This window comes from Micrasema longulum, unplaced genomic scaffold, assembly GCF_059751315.1.
Source record: "Micrasema longulum isolate JH-2025_06_02 unplaced genomic scaffold, ASM5975131v1 h1tg001021l, whole genome shotgun sequence".
Taxonomy (NCBI): Eukaryota; Metazoa; Arthropoda; class Insecta; order Trichoptera; family Brachycentridae; genus Micrasema; species Micrasema longulum.
The window spans coordinates 471,805-495,646 of NW_028278209.1; the positions used below are offsets into that span (position 1 = coordinate 471,805).

The window sequence follows — 23,842 nt, forward strand, 5'->3', positions numbered from 1 at the left end:
AGTGCTGATATAAGCCATCATCTGAGAGTTACACGGAAGAGTAAAATTGAATCTAAAATACATTTTGTCACTTATTTTCCGACATATTTATCTCAAAAAAGTTTTCCTCGGTGCTTGAAATGCCAAATCACGCTCACATTTTCTGTACAGTGTGACTCATGGGTATGTACGCTAAAAATATTTTTAATTCACTGCCGGTATGGACCCTTGGCCCAGTGTTGAATTGTATTATTTAGAAAAGTGGTCATTTCCTGGGAAACATTCCTGTATACAAAGCCACTGAATTTTTACATTTCGCTTTGTGTGTAAGCAGCAAACACGTAAAAAAATATCTCCCAACATTCAACAGAACTGATTACTAAACCACCCGAGTAAATATTTGTTTTTTGAATTTTAAAAAATAAGAACCAAATTTAATTTTTAAATGTTTTTTTTTAATAACTTACATTAGGTTTTTGAGGTATAAAAATATATCAGTCGTAAATGCAACATCTAAATTACAACTCCTATTGACAGAAAGTCTAGAAAAAATATAATTTTAAGTAGTTTAAAACATTTTTTAAATATTGCTTAATGCTCAATTTTACGTTCTGTAAAAATTATCCTTAGTCAAATCTTATTGTGTACGTTGGCGGCAATTCACGCCGACCAACCATAATTTTTATTACTTCTTTTTTCATAAATCTTGATGCTCTCAAAAAAATCATGTTGAGAATTGCAACTTTACTATAGCTATAAAATGAACATCTCTTGTTTCAGGTTTGTCATATGGAGTCCTAAAAAAATAAACTACGATGTTACAAAAGATCTGAAAATTAATCTCAATAATTTAACAATGAAAGCGCTATGATGATTAATTTAAGTTTTACGTTATCTGATAAAGTTAATTTACAATTATAGAATCAATATATGTGTAAATAATTACTTGATCAAATAAGTTTTTTACACATTCGGTAATCATTTTTGAAATGAAGATGTTACAGCGGCAAGCATTATTTAACCGGTGGGTGCAGGTTCTCATGTTTCTTGTCATTGTATGGATATTTTTCATGGTTATGGTGGCACTTCCTATGATGTGCTCTAGCCCCAGTAAATCCAATAAATCTAACATTGAGCCTGTTAGTGATCGCCTGTCGCAGGCATTACTCCATCTCGGAATTCTTAAAAAACAAAATGAAGAATTGAAGGCGTTGTTTCACGACTTCCGTTTTAGGTAAGACTTATATTTATTTATATATACGCTCAATGGGAATTTTTAAGAACAATAGAAAATTATTGTAAAGAAAAGTAGAAAGACACAATGGTATATAGTAGACTTTGTGGGAGTGTAAGCGGGAGAGAGGTGTTTATAATTGAATTTGATTCAGTGATCGTTTGAAAGAAGATAACTTTTTATCAAAGAAATAAAGACTGATATGTTTGTTGGCAGACCTAAGAATTCTGGGCATAGGGGAATGAAAACCATAGTTAGTTCTATGGTTATCGGTATGAAATGGTAAGTTTTGTCTGAGGTTTCTAGTTGGGATATTTAATTTTATTGAACTCAGTAGTTCAGGTGCATCAAAGAGTGAGTTAAGTTATATTCTCTAATTCAGACATTAGTAAAGTTATAAACTCTCTATTCAAATTCAATTGATTTCAAGACAATGCTTGTTGAAATTTTAACTCAGGAATTAAATTTAAGTTAGTGATAGTGTTGCCAATAACAAATTTAATCTCCACCCTGCCACAATTGAAAACCTATTTAAAATTATAATTTTTTTATCGCTCAAAATCATGTATTTTACTATATTACTTTTCAACATCGTTCTGTAAACTGAATTAGAATCAATTATTGTTTTGTTATCGAAGTTTAAAATATTTATTACATACATTAAAAAATATATACCTGCTTATTCGATTCAAAATTTTGTATAAAATTTCTGTAAGATAGTCTGTACTAGGTAACTTCAAACTCAGCATTTGTGAGTTACCCACTAAAAACACATTTTTTTACCCTCCTCCATGAATGCCACAAATAGATAAGTCATTTATTTTATAAACACCCAGAGGGCTCTTACAATATATAGTCAAAAGTACATAAAGTATTATAGCAATTGACTTAAAATAGAATCATAATACTTTAACTTAATATGTAAATAATTATAAAAAAAGAAAAAGGAAATAAAGTAAAGATGAATATAAATTAAAAATGAGAAAACAATTGAACTGGATAGGAATAAAGAAAAGACTATTGTATAATGTATTTGTATTTATATATAAAGTGTTTAATAATCTCATGCCAAAGTATTTTATAAGTGAAATTATATTAAATAGAAATGTACATAAATATAGGACAAGAAATAGAAATAGGATAAGACTACCACTTAAGAAAAAAACAAAATCACAAAATAGCTTAATGTATAAAGGGTTAAAACTGTATGATGAGATGCCTGAAAGTATGAAGAATGAAAGAAAACTTACGGATTTAAAAAAAAAATGTTATGTTTATTGTAATAATGTAGTTATGTAAGAAATATTTAATAAGTATTTGTTATAATTGTAAATATATTAGTTAATATACAATGTAATATTAACTAACTTAAGTAAATAAATAAATAAAATAAATAAAAAAGAGGAGAATTGAGGGGAAGGCCATTCAATGGAAAGGATAGCTAATTTAATTTTCATGCATTCAAATCATCATAATATGAATGAATCAGTACTTACTATGTGTCATTAAATATTTTCTATAACTACTTACCGACTTTCCTATGTCTACTGGTTTCGAGACGTAACCATCTCTTTGTCAGGTCACCAATTAAACCAACATGCAAAACACAAAAATATAAAACCAACATGCCATGCATTTTAACAAGCATCCCTTACATGCACTGATTAGGTAATGAAAATATTTTATGTTGTGGGAGAAATAGTTGAAAAAAAGAGAGGGAGGGGATGAGGGGAGGGGCGTGAGTTTAATAGGTATAGGGTGACCATTACAATGGAACATCTATTTGTAGCATTCATGGAGGAAGTTTTTTCAGTGGTTAACTCACAAATGCTGATTTTGAAGTTAACTTGTAGTAATTATCCCACGATATGTAAATACAATAGTTTACAAAAATTCCTATGTATTAACAATTGTTGAAATCATACTTTTTGTAATATTTTCATTGTAAAAGAACTTTCAATAATTTAATCAAAACATTTTTTTTTTTAAATAAAAAAAAAAATATCCATACACATGATCCCATATAGGATACATAAAATATGATCTCAATTTTATCATGAACTAAAACACTATTTAGTTAAAACTGTTTAGCTATATTTTTCAATCCTAACTGCATTATAACAATTCATATTAAACTTTTATTTTTAAAAAATTAAAAATATTTTTTTTGGGATTCTGAAAGCCTCTTGAACCATCAAATGCGTAAAAAAAATGTTTTTGTTCTGCTAAGATAAGGGTTAAGGTATTAATTATTTAGTTACTAGCTTTATACTTTACTATTTTTTTTCTCTAGTAAAGTTTTTTTAAATACTAACACTGGATCAAATAGAATATCCGAGAATACCTATTTTGTGAATAAATGAATGTGAATTATTATGAATGAGAAGACAGTAAATACATTGTTAATGCTTATAATAATAAAGTATTATTTTGGTCAGCGTGGCTAATCTCAAGTTCACTTGCATTTTTTTAGGGATTTTGCCAAGGAACAACAATTAGAATTAGTCAAACAACTAGATGAATCTGTAAACAAAGCCTTGGATAATACTAATGATATTCTAGAGAGTGCAAAGACTGGTAAATCCGCACCGTGGAGAAAAGATATAGATCAGAAGTCAAATCCTTCCATGGAATATGAAAACATTAGAAGAAAAATCAAAGCAAATACTCAAGAACTTTGGAATTTTGTCAATGCAGAGGTTGTCAAAGCTTTGAATATAGATCATGCTGACAATCCAGAAATCGTTAAGGTGCTTCAAAATATACTAGACTTAGGAACAGAACACAAACGGTGAGTTTAAATATAACTCTTTATCTTTCGACTTATTTGTTTGTACGGAATCTGCCTCAAGAGTGATACGACAGTTTTAAAATACATATCTGTTTACATTCCATTTTTAGACGTAGATACAGAAAATATTTTTTCTTTTTGCTTGCGGGAAGACCGGCAGATATTCAGTTCTAGTATCTTTTTTTTTGTACTTTTCTTAATCAATATAATAATAGCTAATTACAGTATTTTTTTTATAATTTCAGTGACATGTTATATTATTAGAAAAATAACATTTTCACACTTTTCCAAACTGTTCACTGAATTTTTTTTTTTTTTTTTACTAAAAACTAATTAAGGTTTGATGATTTTTATAAATATTTTCATCTTATAAAAAAAAAGGTGTAAGGGGCATTCCATTGTTAATGGTGGGAAATTTGATTCCAGAATTTGACCAACTTTGAATTTTAACTGTCATCAGAATTCATAGAATAGTTTTTTTTATTTTTTAAACAAAATAAAGAACCATTTGAAATTCTGTTTTCAAGAAAAAGCCAAACAGTCAATATGTTTTTTTTATGTATAAAGGAATAACCCTCTAAACCTCTTTAGAGGCTTATCAGCAGGTGGAAAACAGGATATGGAGGAAGTTATGAAAAATATACCAGAATTGTGACACTGGAAAATCCCACCTTTTACATTTGGTTCGGCCGGATGAATCTCACCCACGTGAATAAAGGTTTCAGCTCTTTTACTTCACAAAAGTCAACAGTTGGAAGAGTTGAGAAAATGTGGATGTTCAAACATGGGCAGAATGGTAAATGTTACACAGTGTGTAAAGTGGCCACTTAAACCAGCCAATGACAGGTCACAAGCCCTGTAAATGCCTAGACTTTCATATTCCCTTCTCAAAAATGTTTTCCCTCTCTGTTGAAGTAAATTTAAATTATGAATGATTTAATATAAATCATCTATTTAATGTAGTTCTTAACTGTCAAATAAAACCTTATCTCATAGTTATTAGCATGTATCTGGTTTATATTCTACATTCCTTATCTAGTCATGTTTCAATATGTCGAGTAAAATATTGATTATTAACTTTTCATAATCGACAAAAGATATGTGTAAAATTAAATAAGTAATTCTTTTTTTTCAATTCAACAAATTCATACATTATACACAACAAATAAGGTGGCCTTCAGAATATGGCTTATTCTATTGATGCTTGCCGAATTATGCTGTACCATAATCTGGCTATTATAAATATAATTTCTCTTGTAGCTGAACATGCAAATTACATAACACGGCTGAATGATAATTTAGAACAAATTAATTCACAACTGATAGTGATGTGAACATTTTAGTTTTTAAACTTAATTGATTTTTGTAATGTGTCACAATAATTTTATTCAAGGGCTCAAGTATCTGTTTTATTTTAAAATCTATATAAAAACATAAAAAATGTTGAAAATGCCATACATGTATTCGATGGCTATTTTCAGGTAAAAATCCTGAAAAAGAAAACAAATAGATAAGTCAGCCTCGCAGTTCAGTGGTTGGCGCATTCGCTTAACATACTTGAGGTCCCGGGTTAGATTCCTGGCAGGGTTGATATTAAATATTTATTTTAAAAGTAATTTAACACTAATACTGCAATATTTCACTGTCCCTGGACTAGTACCTGAAGCGTAATACTGATCACCATACCATTATGTAACAGATGATCAAGGTACGCTGCATTTGGTGTTCCAATGTAGTGACCTATGCACCACTGGGTGTGGATAGGGGAATGATGATGATGATTGATGTAATTCTGCTTACCAGAACTTATTCAAGTCATACTAGTGGAGAACACATTTTGGGAAAATCATAGTGTATATACGAGGTATGGCAATTAAATTCCGAGAATTTGTAAATAAAACACAGGCAAATAAAGTTAGCAACCAAACTTTTTTAACGGCCTTGATAGTAGTCCCCTCCTAACTCAGAACAACGTTTTCAACATTTCTCCCATGATCGGAAGCAGCCTTGATAGTCCTCTAAAGTTAGGTGCCTTTAAGGTGACTCTTCATTTTAAGGAACAAGACAAAGTCACAGGGGGCCAAGTCGGGGCTCTAGGGTGGATGCAGTAACGTTGGGATACTTTTTTTCGCCAAATATACCCTCACAATCAAAGAGGAATGAGCCGGAGCATTATCAAAGGTGCAAGAGCCAGCCATTAGCGGCAAGCGAGTCGGGTCGATTATGGAAAACACGCTGTTGCAGCCGCTCCGAAACTTCAACATAGGACTTTCCAGTCACTGTCTGATCCTCAGAAACGTATTCACGGTAAATAATGCCATGAATATTGATGAAAATGATCAGCATTGCCTTCAGCCGTGATTTTGACATCCTTGCTTTCGTTGGGCGCTCCCCACCCTCTTCCACTGTAGGCTTTGTCTACGGGTCTCGGAATCATGTTCGAATATTCAGGTCTCATCTCCAGTGACTACACGACCCATCCAGTCTCTGCCATCACTCTCAATGCGGGATAACAAATCGTCACAAATTGATTTTCGCATTTGTTTTTGTTGCATTGTGAAAATTTTGGGCACCATCTTCGCGCAGATCTTTTGGATATTAATGTTTTTCTCTAACATCTTCCAAATTGTTTAATTATATTTAACTCGTATGATAACGCACGAAGGGTTAGGCGACGCTCAAACAGGACTAGCTCTCGAAGACTGTCGACATTTGCGTCTGTGTGTGTGAGAATTGACGCTCCTGACTGCGGATCGTCATCCAACGATTCATTACCATTTTTGAACCGTTTTGCTCATTCAAACACATGTGATTGTGACTGACACTCATCTCCATACACCTGCCTCAATTTTCGTAGGATTTCTGCAGGTTTTACACCAGTTACGACCAAAAATTGGATCACAGCACGTTGCTTAAAAACTGAGTCAGTCATTTCTGCAATCGAGTTAAAAAACTTGTATCCGAAGAACACCCGTAAAAAACGAACCAGACGCCCGATTACCATAAAATCTTCACTGCTATTGAATAGAAGGACCTATCTAGCCAGGCGCATGCTCGCCAGTCATGCAGTGTTGCCGGTTCGCAAGCCGCAACTAAATTCTCAGGATGTAATTGCCACACCTCGTACACTAGTTTTGTACTTTATATTTTCCATGAAAAGTAGATTTACAGAACTAAAATCGACATTAAGTTAATGCATTTCCAAAGTCAGCACATCCCTAAGTATGACTGTTAGATTATAGAAAGGTTATACTATAGTTCGGTAGTCAGATGGCAGAAGGGACCATCTGTATTTTAGTTTTCAAAAGTTTTAATAAATATTTCGGTAAATACACATAGAAAAAAATATATAAAAACAGCATTATTTAGAATGGTAATTTGTTATTCAAAAATAACACTAAAATATTTTAGTTTGTAGATTGAAGTCTTGAAATTTAGTCTTATTACAGCTCTCCTGAACATTTTTGAAAATTACAGATGGTCCCTTCTGCCATCTGACTACCGAGTTCCTGTCAGTAAATCTTTACAGTTTAGAATATTACTACTAACTAATTAGAAATAAGGGTATCATTATTATCATTTCTCTGGTCCAAAATATTTTTAATGGATATTTTTGCTATTTCAGTTCTCTTTCGAATGACCTCCATACCCTGCAAGAAGTAGATGGCTATGAAAGATGGCGGGAGACTGAATCAGCTGCACTCGGAGATTTAGTCCAGCGGAGACTCCACGCTTTGCAGAACCCTCCTGACTGCTCTAAAGCTAAAAAAATTATGTGCACTCTCAATAAGGTATACCTTTTGCCAAAATATGTGTGTACCCGTGTGCATATAAACACGCCAATCAAATAAATTTACTTACTTTTTGCACTCACTCAAATTTTTTAAAATAAAATCTGATTATTATATTTTTCTATATCTCCAGTCCTAGAATTTTTTTTATCTCTAAATCCCTTTAGTATAAATTATTCTTACCATCGTAATATCAGTGCAAAATAAATCTCACGTGAGCAATCTTCACCGCGTATCATTTAACATTACCAAAGTCGTATCGGATCTGAGATGTCCATTTTGTTGTATTTATAGACTGCTGGGATGGGCGGTGCCTTTTTTCTCTGTTTCAAATGTAAAATGTTATTTTTTTTCAATAAATATATCAATTAACAATTCTTTATTTTATTCCACCTGCACAGTGATACATTTTTTGGTATCCTTTATGAATAAATTGATTTGATAAAATGGATCTCGCGGATCCATAGCAAGCGTCTTGTGTCTGTGATTTTAAACCAGCAACCAGGGGAGCATTAATATTCATGACCTGCATAGTTCTAAATAATTGTGATTAACTAATATTATAATATAATTATTGGTTGGTAAATTGCCATTTGGCAATAAGCCCGCCAATGTACAATCAACATTATATACAAAAAGTTAAATAAATAATAAACTAACGAATCATATCCCAACTATGATTAATGAACTTACAATACAACTTATGCAAGTGAGGTGGTCATCAATAAAAATATAATTGTTAAATGCATGAATTACATGTAAATATATTTTCAGGGCTGCGGTTATGGCTGCCAGTTGCACCATGTGGTGTATTGCTTCATTCTGGCTTACGCCACAGAAAGGACGCTCATTCTTCAGTCTGTGGGATGGAGGTATCACCGCGGAGGATGGGAGCACATCTTCCAGCCCGTCTCAGACACGTGCACTAGTGCGGATGGAGAAACAAAAGACACTTGGCCAGGTAATAAAACAGATCGGAGGAATAGTCACAATTTTCAGCAGTTTTAATAGATTTAAAGTTATCTAGATAAATCTTATAAAGGTACGATGATGAACATTCTAACAAACTTTGTATGTTTTGCTATTTCAGGCAAGTGGTACACTCAGGTGGTAAGCCTCCCGGTGATAGACTCACTGTCCCACCGCCCGCCCTTCCTCCCCCTGGCCATCCCTGCCGACCTCGCCCCGCGCCTGCGTAAGCTGCACGGCTCTCCAGCCGCTTGGTGGCTGGGACAGTTCCTGAAGTACCTGCTCCGGCCGCAGCCAGAAACCGCCACGTTCCTTGACCAGACCATAAAAAAAATGGGCTTCAAGGGACCCATTGTGGGGTAAGTCCGCCCTTTATCCGGTTGCTCAAATTTCTTCCACAGAAAAAAATTGACTGGGTGTTACTATTGTGAAAAAACCCATGTGACGGAGTGCCTACTTAAATAATTTCGCCACAGCGTTTTATGTGAATATGATGGTTTATATCCTGGGATATCTTCGGGAGACACTGGTTAAACCTGAGGAGAGAGCTTGTCCCCTGCCTAATTGATAGCTTGATACTTAAAAAACCTGGGCATGGAGGAGGATATTTAACAGTAGATATGAGAGTACTTGCTATCCACTCAGTAGTCCGACTCTTTTAAGACCTAGGCTTGGAAGGGACAAATTAATTTACGGAGACCTGTCAATAGTTCTATACAGGTCACAGTGACATCAGGAGCTTATTAAGCATAATCTGACCCGTATTTTGAAAGAACGACATTTTAAAATGGCCGAATCGTTTGATTCTTACTTTTCATCAGAATAAACATATTTTTGTCCTTCAAGGGTTCATATTCGCCGTACAGATAAGGTGGGAACTGAAGCAGCTTTCCACCCATTGGATGAATACATGAAGCATGTAGACGAGTATTTCACGCAATTAGAAATGACTCAAAAAGTTGATAAAAGAAGAATTTACCTAGCCTCTGATGACCCAAAAGTAAGTTTAATTAATCAAGTAGGTAGCATATTTAATTATATTATTTAAACAAAAATAAACTTATATTCAATTTTACATATTTGAACCGCCTTTTTTTTCAAGTAATGCTACATACCACACACCTATGACCCGCATGTATTGGGAATACAATATACTGCCAAAATAACAAAATTGTCCTTTTTCATGATACTCTCCCATTTTTTGCAAATAATCTCTTAGGAATAAATCTTAGTTTAGAAGTACACAAATACAACTTATTTTTCATTGCATTGTTTACTGTATAAGAAATTAAACTAAAAAAAAAAAACAATAAACGTAATTCTATCTATTTTGTGTAATTCTATAATTGAAGATAATGCATGTGAAATTTTTTCGACGAATACCTTCAAGTATATCTTTATTGAATTGCCTTATAATAAAATAAACGAAAATTTTAGGTTATTTTGGAAGCAATCAAGAAATATCCTACGTACGAAGTTATTGGGGACACAAATGTAGCAAAAACCGCAGCTGTGTCTACGAGATATAGTGTAAACTCATTACATGGTATTATTTTAGATATTCATCTACTGAGTCGTTGTGATTTCATCGTCTGCACATTTAGTAGTCAGGTAAGATTTTATAATCACATCATCATTTCCTCTTCTAAATTTCTCATAGAAAGCAGTGTTAGAAACTAATTGAAAAATTTGTATAGTCCATCCGAATATTTAATTAACATTATCTTATCTGTGCGTGACTAAAAGTTTTCAAATAAAATATTCTAGTTTGCCTACTAACAAATGGAATTTGGATGTTTGCTTTATTTACCGACAAGTACTGATATATGAACATAGAGCTTATTATACATTCAAACCCACTGTCCATCGTAATAAAGAATTGATAAATATTTGTACTTTTTTGGTTCAAGCAAGGACTGAATTTATTTATCGATAAATCATGAACTAGAAATAGTTTTTTAACCTTATGATTTTTTCTGTTTTGAATTCATTTAATATTTAAATGGTACAAAATAAATTGTGTTCTGTTCTATTCTATTATTTTGAATACACCAAAGAAAACATTGTAGCTACACATGGTTTTTTCATGCAATATTTTTTTTAACATTTGCATTTTATCAGGTGTTTTTATAAGTTTGATACAACTTTAAGTTCAAATACAAGAAGCAAATATTTATTTGAATGAGTTTGTTTTTATTGTGTTTGAAATTATACAAATACATGTTTATTTTTTGAAAATTATATCTGAAGAATATCCTCTATGACCAGTTACGTAGCGTATTCTGTCTGACCAATTGTTGCCAACTTTTCCCAACAAATCTGGGTTCTTTCCGAAATGGTGCATCTTATATTGGCTTCTAATGCTTGAGTTGTTGATTTGTTTCCATAGACATAAACCGTGGACTTGACATAGCTACATAGGAAATAATCCAATGGGATCAAATCACAGGATTGTGGAGGCCAATTGGCAGAACCATTTCTGGAAATAATGTTGTCATCAAACTTGTGTCGCAGCAAATTCGTGCTTTCACTAAGAGCCCTTTACATTTGGCAAACTAAACAGCAATTTTAAAAGTAAATTTTCACAATTTGCAAGCGCTGTTTGTGTGTAGGGTGTTTCATTATTAATTTGAGCATAGTTATAGAGCATAAATGTAAAAAAAAAACAGCCATTTGTTTGATAAGAAGGTCTTTTACCGATATAAATTTCCATCAGGACAAAAAAATCATCTTTTGGATAAAAAAAATTATGGACAGTTAATTATCAATTGCATTTAATAAGTTGTTTACAAAATTATAAAGACTCATTTTTATTTCATTCAATAAAATTATTTTTTTTCCCTAAATTTACATTTCCAAATGAAAATTTTGCAATAATAACGTAAAAACACTAAATTTTAGGTGTGCAGAGCGGCTTATGAAATTATGCAATCATTACATGTTGACGCATCAGATCGATTTGTATCTCTGGACGATATCTACTATTATGGTGGACAGAATGCACACAATGTAATGGCTGTATTGCCACACAATCCCCCTCCTCAAAGAAACCAGGAGATGCAACTCAAAGTGGGAGACCTTATCGGGATAGCTGGAAATCATTGGAATGGATTCAGCAAAGGAATGAACAAGAGAACCAATCAGGTATGTGCTATGTAGATTCATAATGGTCGTAAAATATATTGCTATGTAAAAAGAAAAATTCTCTGAAAAATAAACAGATGTCCCCTATGAGGAAACTTCAAATATGTGACAGCTCGCACACTTTAACTACTTCCAATACGGTACGTATTTATTGGGAAGCTGTCGGCGTGGAAAAGAGAGCGATCTCTCTTGTGTTCTTGTTTTACAAAGTTTTGACAGCGCCCTCTGTTGACAGGTCTTGCATTTCTCTAATATTTAGGCACATGACTCCCCTTTCGTCTGATAACGACATAGCTAGTCTGCATGTGACTGTTGTCAGTAACACAGTTAATTGAATTAAAGTTAATAAAATAAATTATCACCATGAAATAATGAAAAGCTTGCAATCATACAATGTAATTACTGATTGGAAGAAAAAACTTCTCTGAAAATTAATTAAATTAAGTGTGTCAAGGCATCAATAAAATTTATTAGTATTTCTATTCCAAACCATTTTTTCAAATAAATAAAATATATATTTGAAGCACTAACTTTGGGGTTATTCATTATACATAATTAAATTAAAGATTTTACATAATTCAAATTAAAACATTTTGTTTTTCAATCTTCCCCATTTTTTCCCCACCACATTTTTTTATTAAATTACTGAGCTGTCTGTGATTTAATAAAAAAATTGTAAACATAGAGAATTAATTAGAATAACAATAAACCCGACACAATTTTTTTGTTGTACAATTGCATTTTGTTTCAAAAATATTTATTCAGAAATCTTATGCCCAGTGAATCTCATTTAAAATTTAATGCAGACCAAATAACATTTTACATAGTTATAAATTTCTTGAGGCATTAAAAATTGATTAATAAACAGCATTGATTTACCATTTTTTTATTTGGTTATTGTTCCGGACGCGTAATAGAGAATAATAAAAATGCAAATATATAATCAAATAACCAGGTAGAATCCCCGGTATATGTACAGAACTGAGTGCTAGGCTCTCAATAAAGATAAAGTATTCACTTTCGAGCCTGGCCTCAGTATTACCGGGGCAAAATATAGCTAGAAACATGTAAAATGTAATGTAAAATAAAAATTATGATCATCATGTTGTGCGCGTCGCGGCTGCGGACGAAATAGCCCGTACGGGCGTTAAGCGCCCGTATTTACGCCACCTGCGGCCGGCGGCATGTAGCGAGTGGCGGGGGAGAGCTACCCCCACCACTCCCAGGCAGCCGGCGCGGGTGGGACGGCTGACTCACGGGGCCCGACGCGCATCGCTATATAAGGCGTGTAACCGACCTAATAAATTTAGTTGAGTTCCTAACTCTGAACAGTTCAGACATGTTTTATTCCGTTCTCCGCCCTGTTCGCCCTCCTGCACTTTGCTCTTCGCTCCGCTCTGCCTGCTGACTGCCTTCGCCTCTCTACACCACTTGGACCGGGTGGAAAGTCCTTTTCAGGGCTATTGAGGTTGACTTGCGGTCGGCGCAGCTGTGCTCCTACCTTCCGACTTTGTCTTTGACTCTGTCTGGGAGGGCGGCTTCCCACTTACGCCGGGAAGCTTGACTGCGACAGACGCGGGTGACGAACCAGCGCACAAACACGTGGTAACACGTACGTTACAGTTATTAAATTAAAAAACATAATAATTTGGATGTTTGTAGCACTAACTTTGTAGTTCATTGTTACATTTTAAAGGTATAAATAAAATTACTTTGTTTTATGAACCACTTTTTAATTGTTATTATATAACCCTGAAAAGGGCAACGTGAGTTGCCGCATCTAATCGGTTGTGACCATAAAAAAAGTGATATTATTATTTATATCACTACAGAGATGGGTAGAATTTTTGTTTCAAGATTATGGATATTCGAGCGTTTACAGGGCTTATGACCTGTCAAAACCTTGAAACAAAAATTCTACCCATCTCTGTAGTGATATAAATAATAATATACCTACTCCCCCTTGGGATAAAAAACCCAGAATTGTGTGTGTATAAATATGTAAATATATATACATACCAAAAATAATATTGTATAAAAAAAGTGGTTCATAAAACAAAGTAATTTTATTTATACCTTTAAAATAAAAAAACATCAATTGGTTTTTTTTCAGGTTGGTCTCTTTCCCTCATTTAAGACAGTTGACAAATTGGACGATGTGGAATTTCCTACATATACCAATGTTCCCTTGGTTGTGGAATAGTTTGGTTAAGCTAATCTACCTGGCAAAAACAATACAACAATCTTGAATACCATTTGTGATAAAAAAAAAAAACATTTATACATAGTGACTATTTACTAGTTTATGATATTAAGTGGATAAAATCTACATCTCAAAGATTTTTAGAGATTTTGCATTGTAAAGTTCAGAGTAATATATTTTTATTTTTCTAGATTTAGAGCCCACACATAGTGATCAAATTCGAGTTCTACAATTTTTTCAAAATAATGATTTGTATATATTTATTGATACATACATATATTGTATTTGTTTCTGAAAATATTCAATTGATTCTTGTATTTAAAACATGATCAATCTTTTTTATACTTGTATTTTAGGAATATTGTAACTGATATAAGACAGTCTGTAAATTTTAGTTGTTTTTTTTTTTTGCTCTTGTAAATTTATTTATTTAATTTTTAATAACAGGTATTATTTCGATCAAGAATGCCGTGTTGTATAAAATTGTGTATTTGGTATCTAAATTGGAGATTTTTGAGTTCTAAACAATGAATTTTTGGAGAAATTAATGTTAAATAATTACAATTGTGTTAGTATATTTTGGGATTGTTAAAATTGTGGTTGAACGTATTATTCATTTGAAAAAATACTTTGCTTTTTGCAGTGTTGTAAAAAATATTTATCAATTTTTATTTTATTTATTTGAATATACTAAAATTTGACTCAATAATAATTAAGGACGCAACACTTCTACATGTTGAATTATTTAAAAATAATTGCTTAATGATTCCGTTTTTTCCTGCATATGTTTTTTGTTTAATCGACATAAAATGAGTTCATTTTTAGTTTTATTTATTCCATGAATGTATTGCCAATGTGTATGAATTATTTTATTTCATACTGAAAAATTAATCGATTTATTTTATTTATCTATTTCAATTATCGAACAAAATAAATACAAATATTTACAAGTTTTCAAAAATTTACATATATATTACAATTACGTTTTTATTTTATTTTTCATTTGTGGATGTATCCACTCTACTGGGCTCATAGGCACTTTCTAAAGTGTCAGTTAAAATTAATTTTTTAATCCATTTTTTTTGCACCACAACAGGCCAGGGGGCCTAATTACAGCGGTGAATCAGCACAAAATTTCCGGGCTTAAGAAAATTCACATTTTATTTTTTGTATTCTGGGAATCGAACCCGGAACCTTCCGTGTAAGTCAATCATCTTAACCGCTTCACCACGTAAACCGCCTATAATCTGTACGTATAATTAGGTAATAATTCCTTGTCCGTATTTAAATCGATCCATGTTAAAGGGGCCTACGTCCATAGACCGAAGGTTGAGAAAATCGACAAAAACTGTCTCTTAATTTTTTTAAGGAACTTTTCTTATTTTTAATTAATAATTTGGTATAAATAAGGAATACTGATGTAAAAGTTTATTAAAAATATTATTTGGTTAGTAAGTTTTTTATGACTTTTTTTTTCATTCACAGACTTGTTCCCTTTAAGCATCTAAATTTTTTTCTAATAAAACAAAAAATTTAACATCATGTTTTATTATTTTTTCAGTAAAAAAGTATTACAATTCGGTGGTTACAATATTAAGTCTACTTCCTACAGTTAGAATGATATATAGTTCTCATTTATTTTCTACCATCTCGTCAACATCAATGGTTTAGGTTAGCAGAATTTTGTTTCCGCTTTCTCATCGGATTCTCATCTATATCCATGTTGAAATTACTTAAAAATCCTGCAGTATATCACGCTGGATTTTTAAGGTAAAACTACTAAACTGACCGCTGTCGTATTGCCAGGACACTCATAAAGTATTGCCACTAAATTTTTTTTTTTATTCTGATTCCATGTTAAAAGGGAACTTGTCAATAGACTAGTCTTTTTTTAACTTGGAACTATAATCGCTGGTACAATTTTCTACAAGCTATTTGTTAGATTAGAGCCTTTTTGTTAGATATTGAATGAGGACTAAAAGATCTGTAGATTTTACATAAAAATGACAAAATCACCAAAAGTGTGACTTGTACCCTTTAACATGGATCGATTAATTTATTATGATTGTTTTTAAAAATATTTTTATGCATTTTATTTTATTCTCAATTAATTTTAATCAAAATAGTCTTATTGGGTATTAATTTAATGTAATTATATGTGCCTAGGCCTGTTTAATTTAACTATGATATTATTGGCAGAAATCTCATTTGAGTGTAAGCCTCCTAGTCTTATATGTCCATATTAGATGTGTTTTGTGTTTTTTTGCAGAACTGTGTATTACTTTGTTTTATTTTTTTTTCATCCCTCCTTTTTTTAATTAAAAATATACAGCGTGTTCTGCAATTTATTGTGATTAAAAGAAAAATAATGTGCCATTGCAAATAAGGCAAACCTGGCCTTAATAAAATCTATTTTATTTTCCCATTTACAATAATTATTTTTTTGTTATTAGTACGAAGATCAATTTCCTGAGATTACCTTATTTGTGCGTACGCATTATCTTGAAAATTATTTACACTATTAAAGAAAAGTCAAGCACATAATACGTTTACTCATTCCAATGTCTTATCTATTTAAGTTTTTTCTATTTTTCTTTTCTTCAATTAACAATGGAGAAGAAATTTATGTTTCTAAATAACCATTCCATTGTATTATTATTATTTCAGAGTATGAAATGGTTATTCCTAACTAAAGCAATAAAATATGTTCTTTGTAAGACAGTTTTGATGTTTTAATTTAAAAACCATATGTCATAATTTACTTTTTCACTCACACTAAAAGTTATTTTTTAATGTTAAAAGTATTTATGTAAAACCTTCCTTTTAGGACCATGTTAAAATGTAATTTAGTTCTCTTAAAGAAGGCTTTTATATTTTAATACATGTAGCATTTAATAACTGTACAAATAATGAATTGGTTATAATGAGGTTCTAAGTTTACTCACTTCATTAAAATATGTACCTAATGTTATATCTGAACAACATCAAATTATTTTTGTATCAACAACTTTAGATTAATAACAATAATATGTAGCACAATTGTTTATAATAAGATTATTTATGCCCTTGTCACGTAAATAAACAGATTTTTTTAAAAGTATAAAGCATGTAATGTATTAAATGACACTATGCAAAAGCAACTGATTTTTGTATGTATTAATTACTATTTTAAAATATAGTAAATGGAAGCGGGTAAATTGTTTATAGAGAAATAATTATTTCTGAAATTATATTAATTATTTTGTGGTTATTCTTTATTTTATACACTGCTTTATTCAAAGATTATGCCATTGTTTCAACCAAGCAAAAATGTCGTCTTCAAAAATGCATAATTTTTTAAAATACAAATTAGTCATGAGAAAAACACAGATTTATTTCTGTAAAATCGTAATTATTTTTAACTTTTTCACCCATTCCCACACAAGGCCTGCCGGCCAATGCCATTTTGATATTAAACGGAAATTCCCGGTTAGTCTTTAAATAATGTTGTTTGTTCTAAATTTATTGAGAATTCACTATATTTATGCAAATAATATAAATAATTGATGCAAACTTAGAAATCTCCGCCAAAAATAGAAAATTAGTTATTAATGCCAAAATACATAAAAACCTACCTACCTAAATACCTAAATTCAAAACTGTCTCAAAATTGTACTACTTGACATCGCAAACTTAGCATTCTCTATTGTGTTAGTGAAGCATAGTTAAAAATCTCACAATTCTTTTTTCTAAGTATTTCGCAAATTTCTCAGTAACTCCTTCAGTGGAGATTTCTAAGTTTGCTTCTAATACCCTCAAATATTACAAATTTGCAATTTAATTACAAAATAAATCATTACCATAGTGTTTTTTTTTTTTCACATATACTCGCAAAATTAAATAGTGTATTATCGGATAAATTTATGTGTATGTGGAATGGGTTAATGTGTTTATATGTTCAACAGTGTTGGTTATCCTTAGTCAAACATCATAAATTCGCTAATATTTAGCTTAGATACTCAGCCGATACTTGAAAATTGTTAAAATATCATGAAGTGATGCATTCATTTTATAAAAATGAAGGATGGAAAGAAAAATCTGAAATGTTTTTTGCTGATGTGATACTTATTTATTTTAAATTTTGAAATTTATTTCAAGAATAAATTAGCACAACATTTTATTCTAGTTTATTTTTAAAAATAGCTAACTCCCCAATAGCGCTCTTTAACTTTTCAGCACTCATATGAAATTGGATATATCTTGAGCATTATTCACGTAATTTCAAATCGAGTCCACTTTAAACCAAAATCTTTTCCTGTCTTTTCTAATATGAATTTATTGTTTATCTGTTTAATAAAATTTGACTTCAATAAGTTCTTGGTGCTCCATAAATATATTTAAAAAATTACACTTACTAAATCAATACGTAATTTTTTTATAGCAAAAACATTTTGAAACAAATGAATCTCACCCACATAAATAAAGTTTTCAGTTCTTTAACTTTACAAACATCAACAGATGAAAGAATTGAAGGAATATAGATGTTCAAATATGGGCAGAATGGTTAATGTTACACAGTGTGTAAAGTGGCCACTTAAACCAGCCAAAGACAAGTCTTAAGCCCTGTAGATGCCTGGACTTCTATATTGCCTTCTCTGAAAAGTTCTTCGTCTCTGTTGTAATCTGTTGATAAAAACATTTTGGTTTGAAAAAAAATCATCATCCCCCTTTTCGCACCCAGTGGTGCGGTGCCACTGTATCATTAAACCAAATGCAGCATAGTTTGACCATCTGTTACATGAAGGTAAGATGATCAGTCTTACGCTTCAGGTGCCAGTCCAGGAACAACTAAGTATTGCAGTTCGAGATTCCTTTAAAATAAAATAATCAATTACCTACCTTTTAAATACCTGTATAGTGGTGTGTAAATAACTTCTAAGAAAAAAATGTAAAATTATTTATTTGTGACTTGAAATGAAAATATTGTAAAATTTTAGTTTTTAAAATAATTATCTGATTATATAGGTGGATTAAGTAAATATTATACAGTAATATTTTTTAATTGCTACAAGACCAATGTTTGTAAATATGATATTATGTATGTAAATAAGACATATTATTTTACGTTTATATTTATTATGTATTTTGTGTTTAATAAAATATCTATGAATCTTACATCCTAAAATTATGTCGTGTGTTTATCTCTCTCAGTTTTGAAATAATCCAATTATTAAGCGTATGTAAATTATTTGATCTGCCTTGAATTACACTGATAAAAAAATGCAAATTTGTGATTTATATTTTTGTTAAATAATTTACTAAGTTTATTTGTTTTATAATTTATTTTTTTTTAATTTTCTTCTATAATTTTATTAGTCAGTTTTATATTAATCATGAGCATTTTTCAACAATAGAAAAAAGTGTTTCAAACAATCTTGAAGGTTCTATGTCTACTCAATTTTTTTTCCTTTCCCCCAGAAAATTAAACACGTTTTACATACATACTATGTCATAATTTTTTCACAAATAGTTTGCCAATGTAAATGCCCATTCGACTTTACATGATAGAAAAAAAAACTCAATCATATATTGAAATAACATGTTACAAAAATAATTATTTGGCTTAGTTAAATACATATTACGATACTTGTACGGACCTGGGCTTGGAGGAGGAGATTTATGAGAGCATTCGACATTCATTCAAATTCGCCACTTAGAAGCCTGACTCTTTGAATACCTAAGCTTAAAGGACGAGAACCTATTTTCGGAACGAGAACCTATTTTTTAAGAACTTTTATAGCACTGGCCCCCGTCTTCCAGAATAAGTGTTGTTAAATAATACAGTAATAAAAATTTCAAGGAAGTTCCGATAAACTTAAAAAGAAAAGTCTTCGACGCATGTATTCTCCCGGTGGTAACATATGGGTTGAAAACGATAACATTAACCGCCAACACAATATGTAGATTCAAGTGCACGCAGTGTTCTATAGAACGGCAAATGTTAGCAATAAGTCTGAAGAACAAAATTAGAAATGAAGAGATCAGACGCCAAACAAAGGTCGCCGACATAGATGACTGTATCGCTAAATTAAAATGACAATGGGCGCGACAGGGAAACGAGAGATAGACCCCCAGAGTTCTGAAATGGAGACCGCGTGACAACAAAAGACCAGTATGGCGACCCTGGAAAAGATGGGTAGACGACGTGATCCCAGTTGCGGGAAGAAAATAATGGAAAATATTAGAAGAGGCCTATATCCAGCAGTGGAGATATGGCCAAGAAAGAAGACAAATTTAACTAAAATGTAATGCAACCATGAGAAGCTAAATGTGCTAAAAATCATGACAAATGTACGTATGTATTTGCAAAAGAAAATACTATTTTAACTTTAAAATTTAACTACAGGATATTTTATATGTTTAATTCGTCTTTCTTGGTGAATTGTTTTTTGTGGAATATTTCAATAAACCTGTATAATATTAACAATTATAAGGCTAAATGACTGATACCCTATTTTGAAGAGTCAAAAAAAATTCTAAATAAAAATGAGCCTATGTTTTTTTTTGTTTTGAATCAATTTCCAAAGAATGTAGGTAAGACAGGTTTTATGTACGAGAAAAATTCAGAAAATAATTTCCGCTTGATGTATTAAATAAAACGAGTACATATTCAGAAGAAAAAAAAACTTTTGAATAAATCTTTAGACTTAAAATTATTTTTCTTTGTAGCTCCCGCCATTTTGTTGGCACTTGTCATACCGTGGCACAAGCTTTTGTATTCCTTCTTCATTAAAGAGGGTGCCCACATTATCAGGAATCATTCATTTGTTCCTTCATTGACATGTCTCACCTTACTATTGAATCTCTCATCACATGTTCTCCGCACACCTCACAGATATGTTGATGAATGTGGACTGGTTGAATGTTCTTCGCATTAAGGAAACGAATCTCGGACATTATCTTACAACCTGCGGGTTTTTCAATTTTATTTGGCAAAACAAGCACCACAAAGCGTACACAATAGTCAGCTAACTCTCAATGGCGTTGATTCCTTCTCAATAGGTCAGGGTAAGTAATATGCATGCGCGATATACATTGTATGTAAAACTATTAGGGTTATGTAGGATAAATACTAAAAACACCTTTTAGTTTAAACCAATAGACAATTTACAAAAATCTGTTAACTTTGTGAAGGTTGTGTGTCGAGTTTTTGCTGTAAAAAATTTAAGTACATGGGCATCAGCTCATATGATTTCAAACTCAATTTCTGCTATAATAGCAATTAGTTCAATGAGCTTATCAGTCAATTAGCCTTTTTGCCGTTGATATTATAACATTTATTTTTGTCACTGTAATTCTTGGATCAATTTTAGTTTTTAAGAACCAATGTCATTTTCGTATAACATTATACCTTGTAAACAGCGTGCTTCTCAAATACAGTCACTAATATGTATATTTTTATATTTCAACAATAGTTTTTTTTTGTTGATTTTTTAAACCATGATTGTTTTTGTTGACATTCATATCTTACGCACCAATTAAAATAAATTTCATATGAAGCTTGTTAAAATTTCATTACAATGTTAACCAAACATTTTTTTTCATAATTAATTTTATTTTAAGGAATTTTAATGAATTTTTAATTATTTGTTAAACCAATGATAAATGTAAGCAAATTGCTTGTGTTTGAAATATTATTGATTTATTCTTCTTAAAAAAAGCCCCAGCTTTAAAAATTTCAGAGGTAATTATGATATTTTATATACAATATTATGGTTTTAGTTTTTAAAGCTCTTTATTAAAATCTAAATAAACATCTATCCCAATATTCCATTTAAATTGGAAAGTTAAATTGTCTTGTAAAATAAATTTGGGGGTTATAGAATTTTTGAAAGCACATAATAAAAATTGTTGCATGAATCTCATAGTTGAAATTTCTAGGTATGTGTGTTTTGGTAATTGGGGAGTGTATTAAAAAATATTTTTTTAAATGTATGTGTTTTATTCTTGGTATACAAATCTGTCGGCATTTTTTTACAAAAATTTAATTTCTTTTTTATACATAAATTTAACCGTTGTTTACTTGACTAATCCAATTGTCACTAGTGAATTTAGAATCTCGTGAGTGCGAGTTGGTAATTCTTTGGGAGCAAATATAAATATTATACCTACTAACTTTTATTCTGTCAGAATTCCAATCTTTCATTGACAAAAAAAAAACAAAATTTAAAAATTGATTGAGGGGAATAATCACAGAGGAATTAAAAAAATTATGTAAATGTTAAAAAATGTACTCTGGCTAAAAAAACCATTGACAAAAAATACTTAAACTAAAATACACTGTTTTTATTTTAACCACTTTACTTAAGTAATAACATTGATACTTTCAAACCAATATAAAAATTTATTTTTTTAAAATTATTCTACGCCTAAAATAACTGATCTGAGTATATTTCATAAAAACATGAAAACTGTATTGATCTGGGAACTGGCTTTAATACGTAACTTGCATAATTAAATTTCTGGATAATTAAGAATTTTACACTTTTTTTAAGGTGGATTATAAGGATATCTTTCTCCTGTTAAAGGTCCCAATTTTATTCAAGGTTTTTTTAGGATCTTGCAGATTTTTCTGTACACTTTTCAAGTATCTTCCTCCCTTTTGACCTGGTTCTCTTCCCTGAAATTTTTCAAAGATCGAGATGAGGAATTTCATGAGAAATTATCGATGATTAAAAAAAAAAGAGAAAAAACAAAACACTTAACGTTGCTATTCCAAATTATTTTTATTAAAATTAGCAATCACACTTGGCAGTGCTTTTTTTTGCAACTGCATATCGCAGTGCTATTGGTATTCTTAATCAATTTTAAATACGCTATGCTAATGAGGAACTTTAGCCCCACGGGAAATTTGATACAAAAAATGTTTTCTTACGCGCGGCAAAAAACAGAGCATCAAATTACACTGCAGAGTTTCTTGAAAATATACGAAAATAATATTTAAATAAAAACTAACCACTTTGAACGACGTCACTAGTTCATATGAATCAACTAATGATAAGAGAGTTGTGGAGGATTTCTGGTTTACTTATTGTCAACGGACCAATCGGCAGAACTACCGAGGAGAAACGGAAGAGAATTTGAGACGTCACACGCTGATCAATTTCAGAAATACCAAGCTTTAAAAAATCATAGCGCTGATAATATTAATTAATATTTTTAAAATCTTTGATTATTGAGTACATGAAAATAACATTTTGAAATGTATAAATTGTATGTATTTATTTGATATGTAATATATTTTCTTTACTAACTTTGTATACTATGTGGACATCTGTTATTAGTTCTGAGTTTATACACTATATCTGTTTGTTTACTAAAAATATGTATGTAGAACTGTTGATTTCCCTAATAAAATAAAATAATATGGTACATAAAAACTTTTTTTTTTAAATTTGGCTTATTTTAATTGTCTATTAACAAATCAATAAAAAAAAACATTGAACTTCCTCATTGCGCCATCTCACCACTTACAAAAAAGCTATTTTTATAAATAAAAAAAAACTACTACACATAGCAGTGCTATTGCTATTACAAATTAATTTTAAATACGCAATGCTAATTGCGTCATCTCTCCACTTCTTAAAAAGCTCTCAACTTTTTTTTTCTTATCCATCCATTAAAAATATCTAACATCAAAAAGATCAATGATAATTGGTTGGTCAAATATGTCTAAGGCGTAGGTAACTGAG

The 23,842-nt window shown here is 31.0% G+C and overlaps 1 protein-coding gene and 1 long non-coding RNA gene across 4 annotated transcripts in view; one reads left to right on the plus strand and one right to left on the minus strand.

The window, feature by feature from the left end:
* FucT6 (alpha-(1,6)-fucosyltransferase 8) lies at positions 1-22,081 on the plus strand. The gene is made up of 10 exons (XM_088232809.1): positions 1-162; positions 760-1,213; positions 3,687-4,004; positions 7,630-7,795; positions 8,570-8,756; positions 8,886-9,123; positions 9,611-9,764; positions 10,202-10,375; positions 11,666-11,908; positions 14,022-22,081. Exons 2-10 carry the CDS (start codon positions 969-971, stop codon positions 14,109-14,111), a joined length of 1,815 nt encoding a protein of 604 aa, XP_088088935.1. The 5' UTR covers positions 1-162; positions 760-968; the 3' UTR covers positions 14,112-22,081.
* The window catches only part of LOC148277503 (uncharacterized), an 11,815-nt gene continuing 9,806 nt past the window's right edge, over positions 21,834-23,842 (minus strand). For all 3 annotated transcript variants that reach the window (XR_015823458.1, XR_015823456.1, XR_015823457.1), the window contains exon 2: positions 21,834-22,770. This is a non-coding gene — a long non-coding RNA (uncharacterized LOC148277503). The remainder of the gene's footprint in view (positions 22,771-23,842) is intronic.

Bases quoted from the DNA above. Each gene is read 5' to 3' on its own strand.
- FucT6 (XM_088232809.1), top strand. From the start codon at position 969: ATGAAGATGTTACAGCGGCAAGCATTATTTAACCGGTGGGTGCAGGTT. The intron at 10,376-11,665 runs GTAAGATTTTAT...ACTAAATTTTAG, and splicing joins TCTGCACATTTAGTAGTCAG to GTGTGCAGAGCGGCTTATGA. The intron at 11,909-14,021 runs GTATGTGCTATG...GTTTTTTTTCAG, and splicing joins TGAACAAGAGAACCAATCAG to GTTGGTCTCTTTCCCTCATT.